At 47.0% G+C, this 23,380-nt stretch overlaps 1 protein-coding gene and 1 long non-coding RNA gene across 2 annotated transcripts; one reads left to right on the top strand and one right to left on the bottom strand.

Moving 5' to 3' along the window:
• Window positions 1–10,656: 10,656 nt before the first annotated feature.
• On the top strand, window positions 10,657–12,691 carry LOC120703366 (nucleoprotein TPR-like). Its single transcript, XM_039987413.1, has one exon. It carries the CDS (start codon window positions 11,040–11,042, stop codon window positions 12,390–12,392), a length of 1,353 nt encoding a protein of 450 aa, XP_039843347.1. The 5' UTR covers window positions 10,657–11,039; the 3' UTR covers window positions 12,393–12,691.
• Window positions 12,692–17,592: 4,901 nt separating this feature from the next.
• LOC120703358 lies at window positions 17,593–22,447 on the bottom strand. Its single transcript, XR_005686914.1, has 5 exons — window positions 20,289–22,447; window positions 19,832–20,053; window positions 18,404–19,721; window positions 18,126–18,293; window positions 17,593–18,028 (listed from the first exon to the last, which is right to left on the bottom strand). It is a non-coding gene; the product is annotated as an uncharacterized LOC120703358 (long non-coding RNA).
• Between the last annotated feature and the right edge of the window lie 933 nt (window positions 22,448–23,380).

Below are 23,380 nucleotides of genomic sequence, written 5' to 3'. Positions count from 1 at the left end.
GAGGTGGCCCATTGGAATGCTGACATTTATCTTTCAAAAAGATAGGATGTTGATAGGCAATGGTACTCCCCTCTTTCTCCTTGTTCTAATGGCAGAAAGAAAAAGCTTCGGAATAAAAAAAAATCATAGGTTTTACTGCAATGCTTGATTTCTCTCCTTGGAACACCTAGTTTCTTTGCATAAGTAATTTTTTTTTTGAATGAACCATTTACTCTGTTCGGCTGGTAAAAAGCCGACTGATTTCGTCTGACTCACTAGTATTTTGTGAGAGGAAATAAACTGAAAGCAGAAAAGTCGAACTAATTCAATAGTCTTCACCTTATTTTTCATCATTTTTGAAATTCACACTTTCAACAAAACTCGAATCATGCCCAACTTACATATCTGATCATTTTTTGTAAAACAACTGTCTTTTCTCAATGTGGAAGATTGTTAATAAGTTTGTTCACTAGAGTATGAATTCTAACAAACTTGGCATTTCCTTGTCAATTAACACTAACAACAAAGTAAAAGTAATAAATTTGCATGTTTTGATGAGTTCTTGTAATTTTGATAGCAACACTTACATCAGTTTTGTTAAGCGTACATACTGTCTTCCATAAAATAGACCTTTATAATATATTTGATACAGTTGACCTTCTATTGTTTGGTCTCCATTTGACTTCCTTTTGTATTAGAATAATTTACAAAATATAGTAGAGTATGGTTCTTATGTTTTCAATAAATTTTTTTGACAATTAAAGTTTTAAAAATTTGATGAGACATAGTCAATAGCTTATTAGCATCAAGTATGGTAGCGCTATGTATGCGCTGTGAATTCAAAATGTACGCCTATCAATTGAACACGGAGATGATATTTAACTGCATCATGATTATAGCTTATTATAGAGAACATACGCTAAAGGCGAAACCCTACTAGATACGGTAAATTTGTGAATTGCCATTTGGATCGAGAATTGAAGAAGGATATATGAACCAAAACATTGTACGGGAAGTGAAATCACATAGCCCAATTGGTGTAATAAACAATGTTTCTAGTTGAATTCCTTAAGAACTATGAGGGTCCATCGTTGTACTAGGTGTGAGCGTGTGACTCCACCAGATGAGGACGGCGGATGAGGACTGTCCTCCTTATCGTGGCATGGACACTTTTGCATCATGGGTGGACACATATAAGGTGTTAAAGCAAGTCTCAATGAAAATTGTCATTGTACAGGAACTTAATATGTGCTAGAGGATGTTACGATGATAAAATTCCTCTCTAATCCTATAAAACTTCATGTCCTCTTGCCTCATAAGTTACTCTATCATGTCAGCAAATTTACTAATATGACATGATATTTAATGCTCATAGCACTTCTATATATGTATTGAGATTGGTCTAATAGTGACACTTATGACACATGGGTCCTCCTTCGGAGCGGGAATTGCTTCAGTGCATTTGAACATTTTACTTGAGCAGGTCATGGAAGGTCGTGTAGTTTTTTCTTTGAAAAAAGTCCTCTTTACCTTTTCCAACTATCGCAAAAGCCTATTTTTCTCCCTATACTACAAAATCGGACATAATTGCTCTCGCAACTCTTTAAAACCGGACACATAACCTCCATCGTTGCTTTCCTCAATAGTTTTTCTAATTTTCTTTTATGTTTATTTTGATTGATTTTTTAAAAATCATAGAAAATCACAAAAATAATATAAAATGAAAAACTATTTTTGTTGGACTCCACATGAGTAGATCTATATAGTAAACATATGATATAGTACACTTTAGTACAAATTTTTGTTGTAGCTTAAAATACATACTTTTTATTAATTAATTCATAGCTACAGATCATGGAAAAAAATAGCGCACTATTTTGGCACTATAGTGCCGCTATAGGGGGACGAAGCAAGTGTCGCGACGATATTGCTAATTTTCACACTATTCGCGCTATTTCGCGCTATTGCGCTGCTAAACGCTAATAGCGCCATAGCGCCGCTATTTTCCCGCTATTGCTACCAGGCCTAAAATAGCTTGCTCAGCCCGTTACTTCATAAAAAAATTATGTTATCAAGTATCAACTTATCATCGATTATATTGGCTGTTATTATATTGGAAACTCATGGATTATGTTGAAAATTTATGGATTATGTTGGTTATTATTATGTTATCAACTTATCATAGATTTTTTTTGTCACTTGTAAACAAATAGCGCGCTATAGCGGCAGCAATCAGCTAACGCTACTCCGCTTAGTTGCCGCTATAGCGCGGTCGTCAATAGCGGCCAGAAAAGGTCAAACGCTATTTTTAATAGCCCGCGATTTTTTCATTGCTACAGATACTAATTATGGTAAATTTTTTATGGTGGCTAGTCATTACACGCTTGAGCTATAGTAAAATCTGTAGTTTTCTCGGTGGGTTTTCTATGCATGCATGAGTTATAGTTACTGGTTTTTTTTGTGGGGTTTTAATTTTTTATGTTTATTTTCGCCTTAATCTTTGAACAATTACTAAATCATAAAAAACATAGAATGAAAAATCTATGATATGGTATACATTAGTACAAAATTTTTGCTATAGCTTTAGACATATATACTTTTTGATAATTAATTCATAGTTACAGTTCCGTGGTCCAACTATGGTGAAATATTTATAGTGGAATAATCATTATATGCTTTAGTTGTATTAAAAATATCATACTCATTGGATCATACATGATGTAATGAGCATGAAATTTTTACTAAAGCTCAAGCGTTTCACCATAAACGAACCACAAAACTGTAGTTATAAATTAATTGTAGAAAATTATATATCTGAAGCTACAGAAAAAATTTTATACTAAAGTATACCATAACATATGTTCACTGCATAGATCTACTTATGTAGAGTCCAATAAAATTGAATTTTATATTTTATAATTTACTATAATTTTTCAAAGTTTCAACCGAAGTAAACATAAAAGAAAAATAGTGGGAGGTCACATGTCTAGTTCTAAAGAGATGTGAGAGCAATTATATTCGATTTTATAGTTGAGAGAGAAAAATAGATTTTTGTGATAGCTGAGGGAGGTAAAGAGTTTTTTTTTAAGGAAGGGTCGTGTCGGATCTTGATGATCTGCTGTTTAGTCCCCTCGTGGGCCTCGTGTATTGTTTCTGGATCGCGCCCCACAGCGCACGCTAGGGGAAAAAATGGGCCGTAGCCTAGCTTATGCGTGGACCGGTGGGCCGACTGAGCTCCTCTCGTGGGATGCGCCTTTTTCTTTTTTATATTAAAAAAATAAAAATTTCAAAAATATATGTCCGTTTTGAAAATTTTCGAAAATACCTCCGGTCGCCCGGCCCAAGGGCGACAGGCCTGTCGCCCAAGCAACGAGCGACAGGACCTTAATATAATTTTTTTTAAAATTTACAAATAGGTCCCTGGCCGGGGGAGGGGGCTTGTCGCCCCCCCCGGGCGACAGGGGTCTCCCACCCTATATAAGTTTTGGCCTCCATTCCGTTCTCATTTGAGCCAAAAAATTGCACCAAAAATTCAGAAAAAAAGAGAGGGGTGAAGAAAAGAAAAACGGTGAAACTCTGTCGAATTCCGCATTTGTTATCTACCGGTAACTTCCGTATGAATCCGTTGATATTGTATAACAATTTTATTTAATTAGCGGATTAGCTGAATTAGATTTGGTGCTTTAGAACACTCGTTTAGTATTACAATTTCAGTACTATTACAGACTTGTTTTTAAATTAATTATGAATTAGAATAGAATTATGACAGTACCTTATTGATATTGTAGCATAAGGCAATGGCTGCCTCCAATTGTAGAGGATTTCATGGACCGAAGAAAAATCTAGTATAATACTTGATATCATGACCCATCTTGTTATCAATAAGAAGTTGGATCCGTTAGCGGATGGTACGATAGAGATGGTGTTTTCCAAAGTAGTAGAGTTTAAAGATTTGACATTATTTCGAGGTATTACAATGCAAGATGTAAAGGGACACCTGCTAGAACGTCAGAAGATATACATGAGAGTATGTGAACTAGCGAATCATCCTAATATCATTAGATTCTTACAAAGTTCTTGTAAGATATGGATGCGGTCAGAGGTGTATGAGATGCACATTAAGGTAACTCTCATTCAGTTCTAATCTCGTCCATCATTTGGAATCCATATATTTGAAACAGTAACATTGTTGTTTAATTATATGCTAGGATTACCCCTTGGACACAGTTGATTAACAAATCGATACCAAATTTTTGTAAATTCGTATGTATCTTCGGTGGACTTATACCGTAAACTAGGCGAAGGAGGTGGAGAAGATCTTCGGGTGATAGTACTTGGCCTCCACAAGAACAGAATTGTAGTAGTAGTGGGCACCCCGCCAGGATAACGTTTCCATTTGTCTTCATGCAGCCGTCGCAGAGTCCACGGTAACTAACTGCAAGTACCGCCTCACCCCAGCTGTAGGGCGGTACGTCCTCGTCCCCATCCGCAATCTCCCGTGCATACGGAAGGAGAATCCTATCCACCGAATTGCCATGAGTGTTGTTGAACATGATGTAACCAAACAACCAAAGTAGGTACGCCTCCAGCGATCTGGTCACACTGTATTCGTCGGCATCCGCAGCCAACAGGGTAGGCTGCATAAACAATTAAGATTAATGGTTTGAACTGACAATGTAACATGTGAATTGTAACAATTAAACTTAAATATGCAATGAATACGTACTGTAAACTGTAGGAACCAGGTCTTCGAAGAACATGCTGCTCGTGGGTGCGGGTTGATCGGACCAGCTTCTTCCACGCGGTCAACCAGGGCAAAACGGAACTTGAGGTCATCCTTCCACGAGGCCGCCACCACACGCGGACCTACAGCCTCCCCGACGATAGGGAGGCCGAGGAGGTAGGCCACGTCCTGTAGCGTAGGAGTCATCTCCCCACACGGGAGGTGGAACGTGTGTGTCTCCGGCCTCTATCTGTTAACAAGCGCCGTCAGGAGGGATCAGTCGAGCTGAATAGACCCACCCTCGATAAGACGGCACAGAGTCAGTAGACCGGACTCACATAACCTGCAATAAACAAAATTGTCGAAACAAAAGAATACCGACGAATACATAAGTGATAAACAATAATATTTCATTACATACCTGTCAACCCAATCGTGGTGTATGGAGATCGCCTCTCTAGGTGGACGAGGACATAACACCTCTAGGGCTCGGTGCTCAACTGATGCAAAGAAAGACCTGTGGCTCGAGTCGATAACTGGGTCTAGCAAGGAGTCCATCTCCATACCTGCATTAAAAAATATATTAGAACACATAGGTACATATATGTTCCATACAAACTCCACGCACGATATTTATACATTACAGATAGGTTCGATACAAACTCCACGCACGATTACTACATATTACAGATAGATTCGATACAAACTCTACGCACGATATTTATACATTACAGATATGTTCCATACAAACTGGACGCACGATTACTACATATTACAGATATGTTCGATACAAACTTCACGCACGATTAGTATATAGGTACAAACTGCACACTGGTGCATCATGACACCGAGTGCCTTCCACGAGCAATTCTCGCCGATGGTCGTCTGAACGTAGGAGGTGCTCCATCTCTGGAATTTCCGGAAGGACCGACGTCAGCAACATCGTGAAGTGCATTCTGAGGACACTTCTTGTAGTTGTGACCTAATGCTCCACATTGGCTGCAACGCTTTTTTGCCTTGCTTGCTTCGGACTCGTCCATACCATTCCGAATACGACGTGTCTGACGGCGGCCTTTGCCTTTCTTAGTGGCTAGATCAGGAATAACACATCTTATCCTCATTATCCTGAATGAAAGGTCCCACTATTCCAATCCCGTATATCTCATGTCTCCAGGTGGATACAACTGCTTCCTTGCTGAAGTAAGGTGAAACAAATACTCCTAGCTGCAACCCAGACTCTGCACATGCCGCAATGAGATGCGAGCATGGCAAATGCAATAACTTAGGCTTCATGCAGGAGCAAAAGGCTTTGCCATCTACTGTAATCAAACTCTCCTGTACCACCCTATCTCTATGGATACCACGACCAGTTCTATCCTTGCATAGAACCTCAAATCTATGCTCCATTGCACACATCTGGACGTGCAACAACAACATGAACCTTCACTCGTTCAAGGAACCAATACCAACTGTCTAAGTTCTCATTCTCAACAAATGCAAATGCGAGCGGAACTATTTGGTTGTTGCAATCTACCCCGATTGCGGTGAGTATCTGACCTTTATACCTTCCAGTCAGAAATGTGCCATCAATGCAGATCACCGGAAGACAACACTGAAATGCCCTAACACAGGCACCTAGGCAAAAGAAAGCTCGTTGCAGAATACTTTCTAGCAGCAATCTGGGATAACATACGAGGTAGGTTATCATATGATGCCTCGTATGTGCCGAATCGCATCTCGAACACCCTTTGTTTAGCCCGCCATGCCTTCAAATAACTAATGGTGTACTGGTAAGTCTGCTCAATGTGTCGAACAATCATTTTTAGCTCATAATTTAGGTTGTCCATAATCAACCCATATATTTGCTTTGCAACAAAGTCGCATGATATATTGCGATGCGAGGGAAGAACTTCTGACAGCAAACAAGTGTGCTCTGTCACAATGGAACATTTCCAGATCGACTCCCATTTTCCCTTGAATGCATGTACTCGCCATGGACATCCATCATTCACACACTTCACCTCATATTCTTTACTGTCAGACTTTACGACTCTAAATTCTCGTTTCAATGATATTACCCATAGTCTCACAGCATCTTTTACGGCTTCAATGTTTGGATATGTTGCACCTTGCACTACTTTATTCCCTCTGTACTCCCACTCCTGATTTCGTACGTCTTCTACGATATGATTGCCAAAACCATGCTCCTTCCACTCTTTTGGCAATGAGTACTGCTCGTCATCAGATGAGCCCTCATATTCTTCCATCGCTATTGTGGTTTGGTCTTCTGTCTCCATCTCGTCCAAAATGCTATGTATCCTCTCTCCCTCATCAGCAAGGCCCTATGGTCCGATGTTTTGGTTCTCTATCTCTTCTGATTCATCTTGCTCAACATAGTTGGTCTCTCTTCGAATACTCGGAGTTGCTTGATCTGCACCATGTTTGATTTTATTTTGTGTCTTCTCCCGGATTTGAACAAGAATGGCCAGAGGCCACCCACGCTCTAGAGCTGCTTGCATGTACTTCTCCCAGTCATCAGTGCTGTGTATCATCATCAATTCCCATAAATCACTTTCTAACTCCCAATTAATAAGAGACTGGACGGTCATCACATGTGTCTCCGGATCAACACGGAACCCACGCTGCAGCCACTTACATATGGAACCAAAACTCTTCTCCAGAGGTTTATCTATGACGCTAGATGTGCACTTAAAGGCAGAAATGTCTACTCCATTTGGCCCATACAAAATATTGTAGTCACCAAAAAATACTTGAAACTGCATCTTGCTCTACATATCTGTATATCACAGAATACTTATCGAGTTATACTCTTTACTTCACTACCTTATTCAATAATCAGTAAAAACTAAGTATGAATTTCAACTACAACATATAAGTATTCATAACTACCTGATGACACTCAAATTCTATACTGCATATGCGAAATTCTATTCTAAATCGTAATTAATTTATAAACACGTCTCTAATAGTACTGCAATTGTAATAATAAACGCGTAGTACTAATTTTCTAAACTAATTTACTACTGCGTAACTAAAGTATCTTTAAACTCCTACTTAAATGGTTCTACTATAGCACTAATTAAATTAAATTACTCTACAATACCAATGGAAAAATACATAAGCTAAATGTACTAACATGTAGATCACAAGTGCGCAATCCGGCAGGGCTTCGCCGCTTCCCTTCTCCTCACCCCTCTCTTTTTTTCTGATTTTTTAGTGAAATTTTTGGGCTCAAATGAGGAGGGAATGGGGGTAGAATGGTTATATAGGAGGGGAAGGCCCGGTTGCCCGAGGGGGGGGGGGGGGGACAGGCCCCCCTGTCGTGCCTGTGGGTGGGGCCCCCCGGTCGCCCGAGAGGGGGGGGGGCGACAGGCCCCTCCTGTCTCCCGGGGGCGACAGGCCCCCCTTGCACCCGCGCGTCCCCGGTCAGGGACCTCATTGCAAATTCGAAGAAAAAAAATTACATTTAGGGCCTGTCGCTCCCCATAGGGCGACCGGAGTATATTTTTGAAATTTTGATTTTTTTTAAATAGAAAATAGAAAAAATCGCCGTGGGGATGATGATGGTTCACCTTTTCAGTTTTCTCCTCGGACCCATATCCCTCCATCTACGCATGTCTGGCGGGCCAAAGGTTGGTAATCAGAAGTCAAAGGATACCAGCAAATATTAGGAGTTGATCGGGCTGCTGGTAATCAAATCATCGCACAAAATTTAATAATTAATTTTTGTTCTGGAACAATTTTTTCCCAAACAAATTGTTTGTATTGCTAGAATAATTAAAAATTGTTCCGGAATAAAATAAATTTAACTATGAGTCAGTTTATCGGATCAGTTTAGACCTAACAATATAAAATAAAATCTACAGTGAGTAGATCACCGCGTGACCCTCGGCGCCCAAGGATACCCCGATAAAAAAAAGAATAGTGAAAGGATCCAGCTAGCTGTTTTTCATGTGGACTGTTTGTTTATTTACCGGAACATGGACTCGGCTCTCAGCGCAGCTGTCCTGTCGGCATGGCTCGTAGCAGCAGCATCAGCCAGAAATTAGGGTGCTCGATCGCTCGCTGCACATAGAACGCCAGCGCTATGTGCTAACCCTTCATCATCGCAGGACATCATCCATCAATCGCACACAAAACTACCGGAGTACAGTAGTATATAGTAGTAGTAGTACTTGCCTACTAGTACTAGGCGCCTGCTGCACGCTCGATTCTAACACGAACCTTCTAAGCACGCCCGCCCGACTAGATGTACATACATGTACGAGAACGCTACGAAGCTACAGGAGCAGCCGGACGTCGCTCGCTTCCTCCGGGAGGATCACGCTTGGACGGAGTAGAATTTCCGATCCGCAGATTTTGTACAGCGGACTAGTAGTAGGGGAACGGGTTTGCCGGGGGAGCGGGTCTGTCTACGACACCCACGGGGCCACCGGCCACACCTCGGGCAGGCTCAGGTTTGGCTGGCTAGGCGCGCGTCGCCGCCGTGGTCGTGGCACATGCATGCGGCCGGTGTCGCAGCCCACCACCAGCCAGCCACGGGAGCATGGTGGCGGTGACTGTGACCGGGAGAGGGGCGGGCGCAGGTGGACCAGAGAGCAGAGGAGAAAAGCCTGCTCTGAGCCCGTATGCGGCTATGCGCTGCGCATGGGCGAGAACCGTACGCGGCCTGTGCTCCTCTGTACAACTGTACGTACGAGAGGCGCATGAAAAGGAGGAGAGGCGCGCCCCTTCCCCACGTGGCCCTCCTGCTCGGGCACCGCACCCTCTCCTCACCCGGGCCTGGCCTCGTATTCCCGGCCCGCATTAAACAAACCCAACCCCCGGTTCCCGCGAAACCCGAACGGGATGGAGAATGGCGCCCCGTCGTCCCGCTCCCGCCCGACTCCTCAAAACCGGAGGGTCCGCGCGCCCTCCGGAGGCGAAGCAGGGCTATGCACGGCGCGGACCCGGACAAACACAAAAGGAGGGCTTGCTCCAAGCAGGGTTAACCAAACCGTCGGTAACCGGTCAAACCGGTCCGGCTCGGTTCTGGTTTGGTCCGGTATGAAATCGGTCCGAATTCAAAATTTGAATTTGAATTTAAAAAAATGAAAAATTACCAAAAAATTCCTAAAAATACTTCAAGTTGCGACGAATCTAATGGTGTCAATTTTTCTCAAAAATTCGTTCGTTTAACATACTTTTCGGGCATTTAAAGTTAAAAAGAAAAGAAAAAGAAAAAATGAGACGGCACATTAAGGCCCACTTGGTAAACCGGTCAAACCGGCCGGTATACCGGTTACACATGCGATTTTAAATTTAGATTTGAATGCAAACCGTTCAAACCGGCCGGTAAACCGGTCTGACCGGTCGGTATACCGGTACGAACCGGTTGAACTGTGAAGTTTGAATTTAAATTTGAATTTGTCCGGTTCCGACCGGTAACCGACCAAACCGGACCGGTATACCGGAACCGGAGGCCGGCGGTTACCGGTTAGTGGTCGGATTTTAAAACCCTGGCTCCAAGGGGCATGGTAAACCGCCCCCCCCCTCGGGCTTTGGGGAGCGAGCGCTCCAACGGCTCCCCCACACCTCTCCCTACGTAAAGGGAGAGATGAATCTCCTCTGTATACGGAGGGAGATCACATCTCCCCCTATACTCTAACCATTCTATTTGTTTATGATAAAAAATTTATTTGTGTTCCGTAACATAATAATAATATGTATTATGGTAGTATAAATACGGTATGATTTTTTTAATTTAAAAATGATAAATAAATGGTTAATGAATGGGGTATAGTGTATATGGGGAATGGATTGGGGGATGGTTGGAGAGGAGGATTTATAGGGGGGAAATTTTTTGAAGAAAAATAGTAAAATATAGTAGAAAGTATGTTTAGGGTGGGTTGGACGGGGACCGTTGGAGAAAGCCCTCGGAAGCGAGACCCACACCGCACCACGCCACAACCTCCTCTCGTCCTCCCCCCTCTCTCTCTCTGACTCTCTATCCTGCAGGCTGCAGTGAGGGTCTGGTAACAGCTGCTCTTCCTCTCTCTCTCTGTGGTCTCGAGTACAAGCAGCGTAGGGAATCAGGGGTGCGCGCCCGGTGGTGGAGGCAAATCAGTCACATCCAGCGCCAGGGAAGATCCACCGGTTAATGCCGGGGGATCATCAATCGTCTCGTCTCGTCCAGCTCGCCGCCACCGGCTAGCTTCTCTGTGCCGCGCATGGCCGCGCTGTAGCCGGAGGCTAGATCCTCCTGCGTCCACGGAAGCGGCCGCGCGCCAGAGGAACAACATCCTCCTGCGTCCACGGAAGCAGCAGCAGAGCAAGGATGGGGGAGAAGCACGCGGCGGACGCGGCGGCGGCGGACCAGGACGACGGCCAGGCCGGGGCGGCGGCGCTGGACGGCGTCCAGTACTGCAGCGAGCACCCCTACCGCCCCGGCAGCGCCGCGGCGGCGGCGGCCGTCGCCGGCGGGGGGATATGCGCCTTCTGCCTGCAGGAGAAGCTGGGCCGCCTCGTCTCCTCCTCCAAGTCCAGCCCCTTCTTCCCGCTCGGCGGCCACCCGCCGCCCTCGGGCTCCCCGTCGTCGCCGCCCTCCTTCCGCCGCGCGCCCGAGCCCCCGCCGCCGCTCCGCCCGCCCGCCGCCGCCTCGCGCAAGTTCATGGCTTTCCACCGGAAGAAGACGCCCTCCTCCTCCTCGTCCTCCTCCTCGGCATCCGCGGCGCTGTCCGCGGGAGGAGGCGGGCTCAAGCGGAGCAAGTCCGTGGCGCCCAGGCCCGAGGAGCAGTTCCCCTACTCGTCGGCGTCGTCGCTGGCGGCCGAGAGCCCGCGCAAGAAGAGCTTCTGGTCCTTCCTCTACCTCTCGTCCTCCTCCGCGTACGCGCACCAGGCCGCCGCGCCGTACGCCGCCGGCGCCGCCGAGAGGCGCAAGTCGGTGTCCGTGGCGTCGGCGGCGTGGGCGTCCAGGGCGAACGCGGGCGCGCAGGACCAGCAGCCGCGCGGCGGGGCGGCGGCGTCCGCCACCCTGGGGCGGACGCTGGAGGCCATCGGCGAGCCGGAGAGCCCCAGCCAGAGCCAGGTGTCGTCGTCCTCGTCCTTCGGCCGGAAGGTGGCGCGCTCGCGCTCCGTGGGCTGCGGCAGCCGCAGCTTCTCCGGCGACTTCCTGGAGCGCCTCTCCAACGGCTTCGGCGACTGCACGCTCCGGCGCGTCGAGTCGCACCGCGAGCCAAAGTCCCACAAGATGCGCGGCGGCGGCGGAGCGCTCGGCCACCTCGGCGGCGCCGGCGCGGACGACGACGACGACGAAGACGACGACGTGTACGCGCACCAGCACCGGATCAAGTGCGCGGGGTTCTTCGGCGGCCTGGGCCCCGCGTCGTCCTCCTACTGGCTCTCCGCGGCCGAGGGCGCGACCGGCGGCGCCGGCAGCGGCGCGAGGAAGCCCGGCGGCCGGAGCCACCGGAGCTGGGCGTGGGCGCTGGCGAGCCCCATGAGGGCGCTGCGGCCGACGACGAGCGCCACCTCCACCAAGACCATCACCGTCGTGCCGCCCAGCCACGTGACCAGCAACGGCGCCACCTCGGCGTCGGCATTGTCCATATCGTCCCCGACGCCACCGTCCTCGGAGGCACCAGCACCAGCAGCAGCAGCTCCGATGGCGACGGAGACGGCCGCGAATTGAATTTCGAAGCTGCATGGTCGGTTAATCTCCACCCTTCCTTTCTCGAACCGCCGCCGCCGGCTCATCTTGGATCGCCGCGTATACATCCCATCCTCGCTGCCGCTCCCCTGTGTGTGCGTGTGTAATTTGAACAACAAACCGCTCATAAGTTGAAAAAATGTGCTGTGGATTTTGGGTTTGATCGTGCTCCTAGTCCTGACGCCCTGTCTGTTCATGTGGGTCGTGCTCAGACTAACAATGGAGCACCAGAACTTGTGATCTGTGGAACCACCGTTCGTTTCAACGGTCCTTCCGTTTAATCCGATCCAAAACTCCATCATCTGCTGAACAAAAACTGTCACATTCTAGTTCCGCTCATTTGATGCAATGCATCCGGATCCGGAACACAGTGACGTTCGTCGCCATAACGACGACGCATTCGGGTAGTTGGGGGATGCGTTGAGCTGTGGAGGGCGGAGGAGAAGGTGACAAGGATTGTTACTGCCAGAGTGACCACCATTTTGTCAGTTGAGTAGGTTGGCAGGGCAGGAGCCAGCCAGGCAGTAGGCGGGCAGCCACATCCCTACCACCTGCAAGTACAAGCACAGTTTGACCACGCTCGCTCCACTAGCCGTCCAGCCAGCCCTCGCAATAAAACACTCTTGGCTGGCTGCTGCGGCGCAGCGCTGCCCGTGACCACTAGCACGAGTCCGCCGTCTCCGTTATAGCACGCACCGTGTATCTCTGCCGCTGCGCCGAACGAACCACGCCATGTCATCGGCCATTTTTTTTTTCTTTTGAATTGCATTGCGATCGCAACACCTCCGTCAGCGGCCCGGTGACTGAGAGGTCAGCAGTCGCCGTAACACAAAGGCACTCGCGAAGCAATGGAGGCCCCTTTCGCGTGTGGGGGTGGAGGGAGAAGCCCGGTGCGGCGCGAAAGCTACGCGTCGTGGACTCGTGGTCGGGGCTCGTGTCCCACCCATCGGGCGAGCAGAGAGAGCTGAGCAGCGGCGCGGCCGGCCGCAGTGGCAGCGGCGCGGCCGGCCGGCCGCACTGGCACTGTGCCGGCCGGTGCTCCCCTGCAGCAACGCGACAGCGACGCGACGACGACATGGGGGAGGGACAACTGTTCCGAGGCGCGGGGGAGAGAGCGTGCTGGGAGTGCGATCAGCGGTGGCGCCGAGAGGCGAGCAGCTTTGGGTCGGGCTGGGCATTCGGGAGGAACCGATCAGAACTTCGGTTTCTAGATAGTAGGTACCGATCGTTTTTTTAGAAGCAGAAACCGAGCAATTTCGGTTTCGAGTAGTTCGGTTCGGTTCCGGTACTTACCAAAGGAACCGAAGTTTTAAGATGCATAAAAACAGCTCATTCAATAGCAAATTTTGACAGCACCTTCTCTAATTTTAGCACCAATCCAAACATCAATTCAAACAAGCAACAGTAGCATTATAGTTGCAGCATTACATCAATTCAAACAAGCAAAAGCAACGGTAACATTATAGTAGCAGCAAACATTACAGTACAACACATAGATGTTTTTGTTGTCTCAAAATCAAATGACCAACTCAGTAGCAAGCAATCAAGCATTACATAGAATTCAAGTCTCCAACTCAGTAGCTCAGCAGTCAGCACCAAGACGGAAAGACCAACAGGCAACAGCAAGCACCAAGCACCAGCACTTTTAGACTTTAGTAGTTCAGTCCTTCACAATCACAAGCTGAAATATTATTTGCAAACTGAAACGAGTAAGAAAAAATAGAATTGATGATGAGTATATGAATCGAAGAAATGATATACATTTATTTAACTCACATGGTAATTTATCTTTAGATAAGCTCTTGTTCTTGGAGCTTTTGCTTGGCTGTGAGCTGATGTTGGTGGATGTAACTATCTTTTTTTTTGCTGCCTTGGATTTGTGACGGCGCAGCATGTGCATCAACAATGGCCTTGTCCTTGAATTCTTCAATAATTTCTACAAATAGAAAACAACAAACAAAGGATACCTTCTTGTTGAAAAATTCTTGAATAATTGTTGAAAATTGAAAACAGAAAACAAATGGTAAAATAGAGCTACCTTCTTCTAGTTTGGCCAACTCTTCTGTATTACAGGCACATAGTCTGCTGGAGAAGGAACAAACGGAAGTTAATGAACTAAACTGGTAAAGGTTTCTCCACCCCACGACCACTTACACAAAGTACCCAAAATTACTACCCTAAAATCACCACTGAGTGCAGGATAAAGTAGCCAGTCAGATCCGCACGCCGTGGAAGGAGACGCACCTGCGGAGCGCCGATCTGTCCTCCCGTGCGGCGGCGCGCGGGACTGCGGAGTCGCCGGGGCACTGGGGCGGGCGCTGCCGCGCTGGCGGTCTTGCGGGGCCTGGCGTCGGCGGGCGCTCGCTCGGTCGCCTAGTGCGCAGGGTCTCAGTCCGGCCCGTCGCGGTGGGTGGCCCGTGGCCGACCGCGGACGCTGGACGGGGGTTGGGGGCGAGGGGGGAGGTCAGGTGGGGCGCCGCCGCTGTGGGTGTACGCCTGGCTGCCTGCGCTGCGCCTGGGAGGAGCTGGGAGCCTGGGATGAGTCGCGTGCGTGATGTTAGGGTTGGGAACTGGGGAACGGATGATATTAGGGTTTTTACTTGGGCCGAATTTACATTGGGCCTAATGGGCTGAATTTCGGTTCTTCGGGAGAACCGAGCCCAAGTACCAAATATCCCGAGGAACTTCGGTTCCTTAGATCATGGAACCGAACAGGAACCGAACTTCTTCGGTTCCGGTTCCTTCGGTATTAGTTCTCGGTAACTTCGGTTCGGTTCTCGGTTCTCGGGTTTTTTTTGCCAGCCCGAGCTTTGGGGCACAGGAGAGGAGGGCGGTCTCGAGAGATGGCCGGCCGGGCCCCTTTTATGACGAGGCCGCATCGGCTTCCTCTTGGCGCGGTCTCCTCCTGTCCTGTCGACTCCGTCCGGTCCGACTCCGACCCAGGGGTCGGATCCGTTACCCGTGCGGTACGTGCAGGGTCAAATTGGTCGCAGCCTGTGCGTGAAAGCGTGAGGGCCTTCGTCGTGGTGCGTGCGTGGCATGCATGACTGGTCATTTCAGGAGAAAAAGGCGCCGGGGCCCCTAGACCCCGACCACCCGGATCTTGTCCCGTCTCGCCACCCGCCAGCCCGGCGACTCTCTCCGATTCCCCGGACGCCCCTGCGCTGCGCAAGGCAGGATCGGGATCGCGACGCGTCGCCGGTGGCCTGTGGCGTTGCCGGTGCAATTCATTCAGCGGCCCCGGCCGTCCCTTGTCCCCGGTACAGGCACGGCCGCGTGCGAAGCGGTTGGCGGCGTGGGCCACGTGACGCAGCGGCGGCTACGGCGCCGCGCCCGGCCCCAGCGGCGGCCGAGGCTCCCCCACCGGAAACGCACATGCGGCGGGCGGGGCGCTACCGTCCGCCCCTTCTATTCTTTTCCTTTTCCCGTTGGAATGGAATGGGAGCTCGTGCCGTCGGCCGCCGCCACTGCGTCGTGTTTTGGCTGGCCTGCAGCGCGCCGCCGGTGACCGGCCGCGCTGCGAGCAATCGCGACTGCAGACGGGATCCGAGAAACGATCGTGTCATCGCGTGGTTGCCTGGGTGGAGCAACGCGACGCGGACAGGGCAGTTATGCCCCGCGGGGCGCTATGAATGCTGCTAACTTGCGGCTTGGCAGCGGGCACATGATCAGTTAGACTGTCTCCAGCGGCGCCCTCCATCCCGCCCCCTACCCCGAGATGGAGGACGGGGACGCCTGTATGTGCTCCAATGGAGCCCCCTACACAGGCCTCCATTTTGGAGGGAGGAGAGAGGTCCGCCACAGGTAGGGGGCGTACGGCCGGCCTCTACCCGTGTGTGGGACCGTCGAGTGGAGGAGAGATAGAGTCCAGATTTTGATTAATAACAAGTTATTTTAGTTTTGAGGGGAGAGGTAATTAGAAGGAAATAGGTAGTTGGAGTTAGTTGGAGAAGAAAATATAAAATATTGGATGGTGGGGTATAGGGGGTGTGGTATGGAGTGTATTATTGGAGAGGATTTTGATATAGAGTGCGGAATCTGTTTAGAGGGAGGAAAATATTTCTTTTAGGGGGTGAATTTTAGAGGGTACCATTGGATACAGTCTTACGAGAGATGCGCGAGCTCGCAATTGATCGCCGGGCATCGCCGGAACCAGGCGAGGTCCAACGAGTCCAAGCGAGCTGCGCGCGCGCATGCATGGTTCGGTTCCAGGTGGAGGAAGCAACGACCTGGACCAGCCGAAAAAAAAGCCCCTTCAGCCCGCGCGGCTGGTGCCGATGCGCAGCGCAGGTACGGCGAGCCGCCGCTGGAGCCGGAGCCCCAGAACGGGCGAATCCTCCTGGCGAGATTCCCGTCCGGCGGACAAGGTCGACAGCAGCAGGACAAGGCGGCGGCGCGGCTTGGAAATGGGGAAGCGAACTCACCGCTCATCACCGTCCCGGAATTCCGAGTTTTCCAGGCGACCAAGGCTGGACTACGCTTGTCACATAGCGGCAGCACAAGGCCGCGGACTGGACTGGACAAGCCCGGATCTTTGACTCGCCAACAGTGCGCCCCCCGTCCGTCGTCAACCATCACCCCGTCTCGTCCTGCCGCCCACCCACCAGCCACCACTCGGCACGCACGATCAGACGGGACCTCCAGCGCGGCCACCCTCCAGACTCCGGTACACCAGCAGGCAGCGCGGCAGCAAACATCTTCAGGACGTCCGGCACGGGCACACCAATCATTCCGAGCCGCTTCAGAAGAAGATCACGCACGGGACCAATCATTCGCCGGGTTCAGCATCCGTTCCCATGCGGCCATGCCACCATCGTCCTCCGCTCATCCAGCCCACGGCCGCCGCCACCGCTGGTTGTACTAGTAGAATATAGCTTGGGCGGGCGCACGCACGCACGCGGCATGTCTCGGTGCCGGCGACGGGGGCGGCAGCTGGTCGCGGGCGCGACCATCAATCGGCACGCCGCCCACTCACCCCTGCCCGTCCGTCCGTCCACTTGCCCCTGCACGACCATTTGTACACAAGAGTTTGTCTTGGCTCCGCGATCCGCGTGCAGTTTATCCGTCTTCATCTTCTGGTGAAGAGAGCAACGACGTGCAATAGAGACGACAAGCAGTGGCGGAGCTAGCATTGAATCTAAGGGGTAATGCTACAGTGGCCGAGCACGGAAGACAAGAGCTGAAGAACTGCCTCTTGAACAAGTACAGCGGCTACCTGAACAGCCTCTGGAAGGAGCTCTCGAGGAAGAAGAAAAAAGGCAAGCTGCCGAAAGATGCGCGCTAGAAGTTCATGCCGGACGGCTCATTGTTTTTCCTGGGCCAAGAGGGGGCCAAGGCCCAATTTCGCCTCCACAGCGCTCCGCCACTGACGACAAGGACAGACAAAAGAAGACGGTTGTTTTCATCCTGGAGCCCCCTGCCCGGAACCGGAAGGACGAGAGACGGCCCGGCCAGGGCACAGCACAGTGTACGTACGCTCCTGGTTCCGTTCGCCACGCACGCGAGCAGTGCTCCGTGGATGTACCCGCTGGTACGTCAAACCGGCAAACCCAGAGGCTGCACGGACAGCAGCGACCGCCGCCTCGAGCGGAGCTGGAGCGCGGCAGGGGAAGCCTCACCTGGACGCATTACGGATTCGGTTAGCCAGGCAGATCAAACGCTAATCAAGGCACCGTCGCAGGAGAACATGGACGGCACGAGCGGCCATCAGCTTACCGGCCTTGTTAAATGTTCACCCCCGCCGGGTCTTTACCATAAGACAAGCACAGGCGCCCAAGGATTCCCCCGGCCAGTGGGCTCACATGCAACGGCCGTATTTATTGGCGCGAGTGTATTGACCAAGGAATGGTCCCCGCCACTCCGTCCCTCCGGCACCGGCGCAGCCTGTGTCACTGTTCCATTGCAATGGGGTGGAGCAGATCAAGATGGGTGCAGGCTGTAGCTGCTGGCGTAGCCATGCAGGTTAGTATTTACAGGTGTCTGTGTGTGGGTACCTGGTAGCATTGATGTTGATGCTTTGGCTGCAAATCTCACCATCCCAGCTGGCAGCGAAGCCGCGGCACAGCCGCCCATGTCTGATGTCTCCGCACACTTTCTTCTCGCCGAAAAGTTTCAACAGCAAGCACAGGACCAAACTTTGCTTACCAGCAGATGCTCAGAAGAAAGCTCAACATTGTGTTGCACACTTTATACAGCGGGGTGCTAATAATGCGTTTTATTCCCTTTTCTTCCAGTTCTGTGCTTCAACAGCGCCTTCTTGGCATGACCTGGCCACAAACCGACATCTCCAACAGCAGAGTAGATAGTAAATCTCATCACTACAAAGTCACGAGTTGAATGGAAATTAGTTTGCTGCTAGCAAATCAAGCACAGCACCTACATCAGCTGCTGCAATGTTTACCAAATTGCAGGGGCTTGAAAGTATTGCTCCATAATATGAAAAACATACTACTCTATAATTCATTAGTTTCAGACTCAAACTTTTAAACTGCCTATCTTTCACCTTGGCCTATTTAAGCCGGTTTCAAATACTTTAGTATGGTTTTCCGCATACCCTTTGTCAGGCCTTGAGCCCTTGACATGGCCAGGTTTAACAAATATGGCACCCCGTACGTAGTGAGTGATATTGATCCGTCCTACAGTCCTAGTAAGAAAAAAATAAAAGCAAAAACAAACACTTGGCGTGCATCTAAGAGGCTGTGGATCTATTATCTTTTTCCACAGTTTTCCTCCCCAAAATTATGATTTGTGCATTTTCAGAGTGCCATGCTACTAATTGCTTGCTTAGTAGGCAAACACACAAGACAAATGCAAAACCTGTCCATGATCGCTATTCTTGCTACCAACTCCTGCGCAGATTAAAGCTAAGACTCAAACTTGTGCTAAGGTCAAGGAAAAACAGAAGCAACGAGCAGACAGTGTTGGTGTTTTCAAACTTGAGTGTAGCAATCTTACAAGAATGTATTCCTCGGTCGATATGATTTCTATTAGATTAAGTTACTTCAAATTTAAAGAGATGAACCATGCAAACAAGTTCAGGGAGCTGTTGTTCAAATACCAACAGGTGAGATTCAGACTAGCAATTCTATCACAAATCAAGAAAGAGAATGGCACAGGCGCACAGCCTGTTTGCTTTATTTTTTTTTTTTAAAAAAGAGAATGGCACAGCCTGTTGAACGTATTTATATGATGGGAATCAATTATGTTTTCTGTTGAATGTCTTAAAATATGATGCAAGTGTGACGTGAAGGAGATATTTGATGAGTTGATTCACGCAGTTCACACTCATGCCTGTAGCAAGCTTGATACATACTGAAATGGAAAATGGAAAAAGAATAAGCATCACACGCATGCTGATTCTCCCTGATTCAGATAAAAATAAAAGTAATGACTATACACTTAGGCAGTACTTGCGGCATTACCTGTACCATTCAGGCTCTATGTTGGATGTGTTACTGTTACTGACAATATTATCTTAATTCTCTTATGATTTATCATCCTGCAAGCAGTGAAAAGGAGTATTTTGAGTACGGTAAAAATGAATCTCACCTTCAAAATGTTGAGTTGGCCTGCTCATATGTCAATTATCAAACCAATAGAGGCTTACGACGTTTTGTTAATATGAAACTGACAAATAATCTAACCTGCAAAACATGAAAAGTAGTGAATTACATCTGTTTCCAGTTATACCAAATGCAGCAATACTTGGTGTGTGACAGACTAAGGCAGATGAAAATGACTGAAATTCACTTTACATGGTTGAACATTTATACAAAACTCTTTCGATAAGTCCATTTAGATCTCACATAGGGCGACCACGTTTCCACAGCAGTTTGAAAGAAAGATGAAACACAGGAAATGAGAAAAATGAAAACATACTTGGTTTTTAATTAGGCTGGAAGATGGACCATGAATTCACAACATGTATTAATCATGGAGATCACTGAAGTGTTTAAGTAAACCTGATAATCATCTGAAGTAACACGCAAAGTTAATATGGGATAATCAAAGACCCTGATAGATGCTCATAAATAACTTTGTGCGTCCTCATAGAGATATCAACAATTTGTTTTCCATTCTTACCATGTGGAAATTCCATAAAAATTGCAGTACTGTAAAGAAATTCTTCTGATTCTTATGCTACATAATCTCTCACAATAAAAAGCCAGTCAAGTGTCTGGTTGCCACAATTTTTTTTTGAGGAAAATACAGTGGAAATCCCTACTTTTGTACATACAAATGAGGGGCAAAAACTAAGAGCACAAGAGAGCCCCTCGACAATGATCAGGAGTATGAAACTAGCCAAGCTATAACAGGTCTTGCTTCTCCTTTGATTCTATTGAGCTGCATATAGACTTCATCAGTGAAACCTTTTCTTGAAGCTACAAAACTTGGTCTCTAATTCTGAAAAAAAATGATACATTTTCTCTGCATCCAGATATGCCAAGCTACTGTTCCATGAACAAAGGTTGCCAAAATTCCATGCTTAGTTGGTGAAACTTCTATTCTATTCGTTTTCTGATAAGACATTCAGCAAGTGCAAACACTGAGGTCACCTATTAGTACCAACCACTGAATAAAAACAAAAGATTCCTATCCTTCAGGCGTAGTTCATGTCCAGCCACTGAGTCATTAGCAGAACATCTTTGAGGAGATAGTGAGATTAGGAGCAACCGATATAAAATGCACAGTAAATAGTGCTTGCATTGATGCTGCCAAAGCCCTATAGCTCACAACTACATGCTTCTGATTCTGAAAGTGGCTGATTGGGTGATAATAATCAACTCATGAGGATGGACTGAATAAAACAAGCATCAATCATCATCCAAAGCAGTCGCCAACTGCTTTCAATGTAATCATAAGAGATGCTCATTATTATTAATAACCAAGGACAAAAAATTCTTCACTGGCCGAGGCTATTAAAGTGCCAACGTGGCCATGAGATCCTTTTTTAACTCATGTAGCCTGCAGGGAAGAAATAATTCATTTTAGCAACCTGATGTTTCCCTTTCAATCCTCTCCAATCTTTTCCCATAAGAATTCTTACTTTTTGTTGGATCATGAAATCAAACACTAGGTTTAGTAAGTTCTTTCAATTAAGCATAACTGTACGATTTGTTAAAGCATTGGGACAATTGCCACCATGCCCCTATACACCGGCGGAGCTACATGTCGGCAAACATGGGCTGTGGCCCCCCCTTGGCACAAATGAAATCACATAGCATCATTTCAAGTTTAATTGGTTCAGTGATTTTCCTTCTTGGTTAGAGTATTCAGAGAGCAATCACCGAGCATATTGTCTTCTTTGCTTCATTTCCAGTAAGAATATAAAGAGAATAAGTGGTTTTGATGTCTTCGCAGTACAAGATTTTGGCACACTTGAATGATAGATTGCTTCGGTTGCTTCTCACTCTACCAGTTTCAACAGGAAGCATTGAGTGTGCTTTTTCTACCTTGAAGATCATCAAAATAGGACTGCGCAATACCAATACGATGAAAGACGATTTTTTTTTACAACAGCTTGCTAGTATATATGTTTATAAGTTAAGCAAAATGCCCCCCCCCCCTACGGCTCATTTCTAGCTCCGCCACTGCCCCTATATGAAGTATTAGACTGAAACCAGATAGTATTCATAAAAAGCTGAAAAGGACATTTGTTTGCTGGTAGATTGCTCCGCGGAGAATGTCATTTTTCATTTTAACTGAAAAGGTGTTCATTTCCTTAACCACCTATCCGTAGCAGAATTCTAGTGATGGGGATTAATATGCAAACAGTAGCAGAATTCTATAATACAAGTGATGGGAGTTAATATGCAAACAATCCAACAGATAACTTTAAAACCTTAAAAAATGTCAATATAACTCATGGGTGTTTGCATGGTCTCCCTTGTTAAAAAGCCTTTCCAAGATTATAAAATACAGACAAGGCAAAATCTTTGCAAAACAAAGTAGATGATTGTTTTTCCCACCAAATTTTGGCAGAACCATTCAACAACCCACAAATTGCCCAAGATTCAACAGTCTTTCTTTATTGTTTATTTTTTGGAAAAAGTCTAAATAACGCCCTCACCTATCGGCAGTTGACTACTTAACACCCCAACCTATAAAACCAGATATTCTACACCCCAACCTTTCCAAAACCGGACAAATAACCCCCTCAATCGATTTTGGATGGTGGTTTTGTCTTTTTGTCTTTTTTATTTATTTCGAATGAATCATCAAAAAATTATTATAAATCATAGAAAAATTATAAAATAGAAAATCCAAATTTGTTGGACTCCACATTAGCAGAAGTACATAGTGAACATATAATATTGTATTTTTTAATATGATTTTTTTGTTTTAGATTTTTTATCTGTTCTTTTCTATAATTAATTGGAATAATTCATAACTACAGTTCTATTGTTCCATTGTGGTGAAATTTTTATGGAGACTTAATTATTGTATGCTTGAACTGTAATAAAAATTTTATACTCATTGGATCATGTATTACATAGTTACTCCCTCCTTCCTCGTTTATAAGGCACACACGCATATCAAGATTCAAACATTTATATCTTTGACCAATAATTTAACTATTAATTTTTAATTTTTATAATGTAAATTTTATATGATTGGATTCGTGATCAAATATAGTTTACAATGATTATAAATTTATAATCATAAGTGATATAATATATGACAAATAAATAGTCAAAGTATCATTTGGAAGACCGTGTCATGTTCCACCGTGCCTTATAAACGAGGAAGGAGGGAGTATATAACTATGTAATACATGATCCAATGAATATGAAATTTTTACTACAGTTCAAACATATAAAAATTAGGTCATCATAAAAATTTCACCACAATCGAACTATAGAAACTGCAGTTATGGATTATTTCAATTAATTATAGAAAAGAATAGAAAAAAAATCTAAAACAAAAAATTGTATTAAAAAATATCATATTATATGTTCACTGCGTAGTAT

The sequence above is a fragment of the Panicum virgatum genome, chromosome 1K (genome assembly GCF_016808335.1).
Source record: "Panicum virgatum strain AP13 chromosome 1K, P.virgatum_v5, whole genome shotgun sequence".
NCBI lineage: Eukaryota > Viridiplantae > Streptophyta > Magnoliopsida > Poales > Poaceae > Panicum > Panicum virgatum.
The sequence above is the reverse complement of the archived record's forward strand: the minus strand, read 5'-3'. Positions and strand labels throughout refer to the sequence as shown.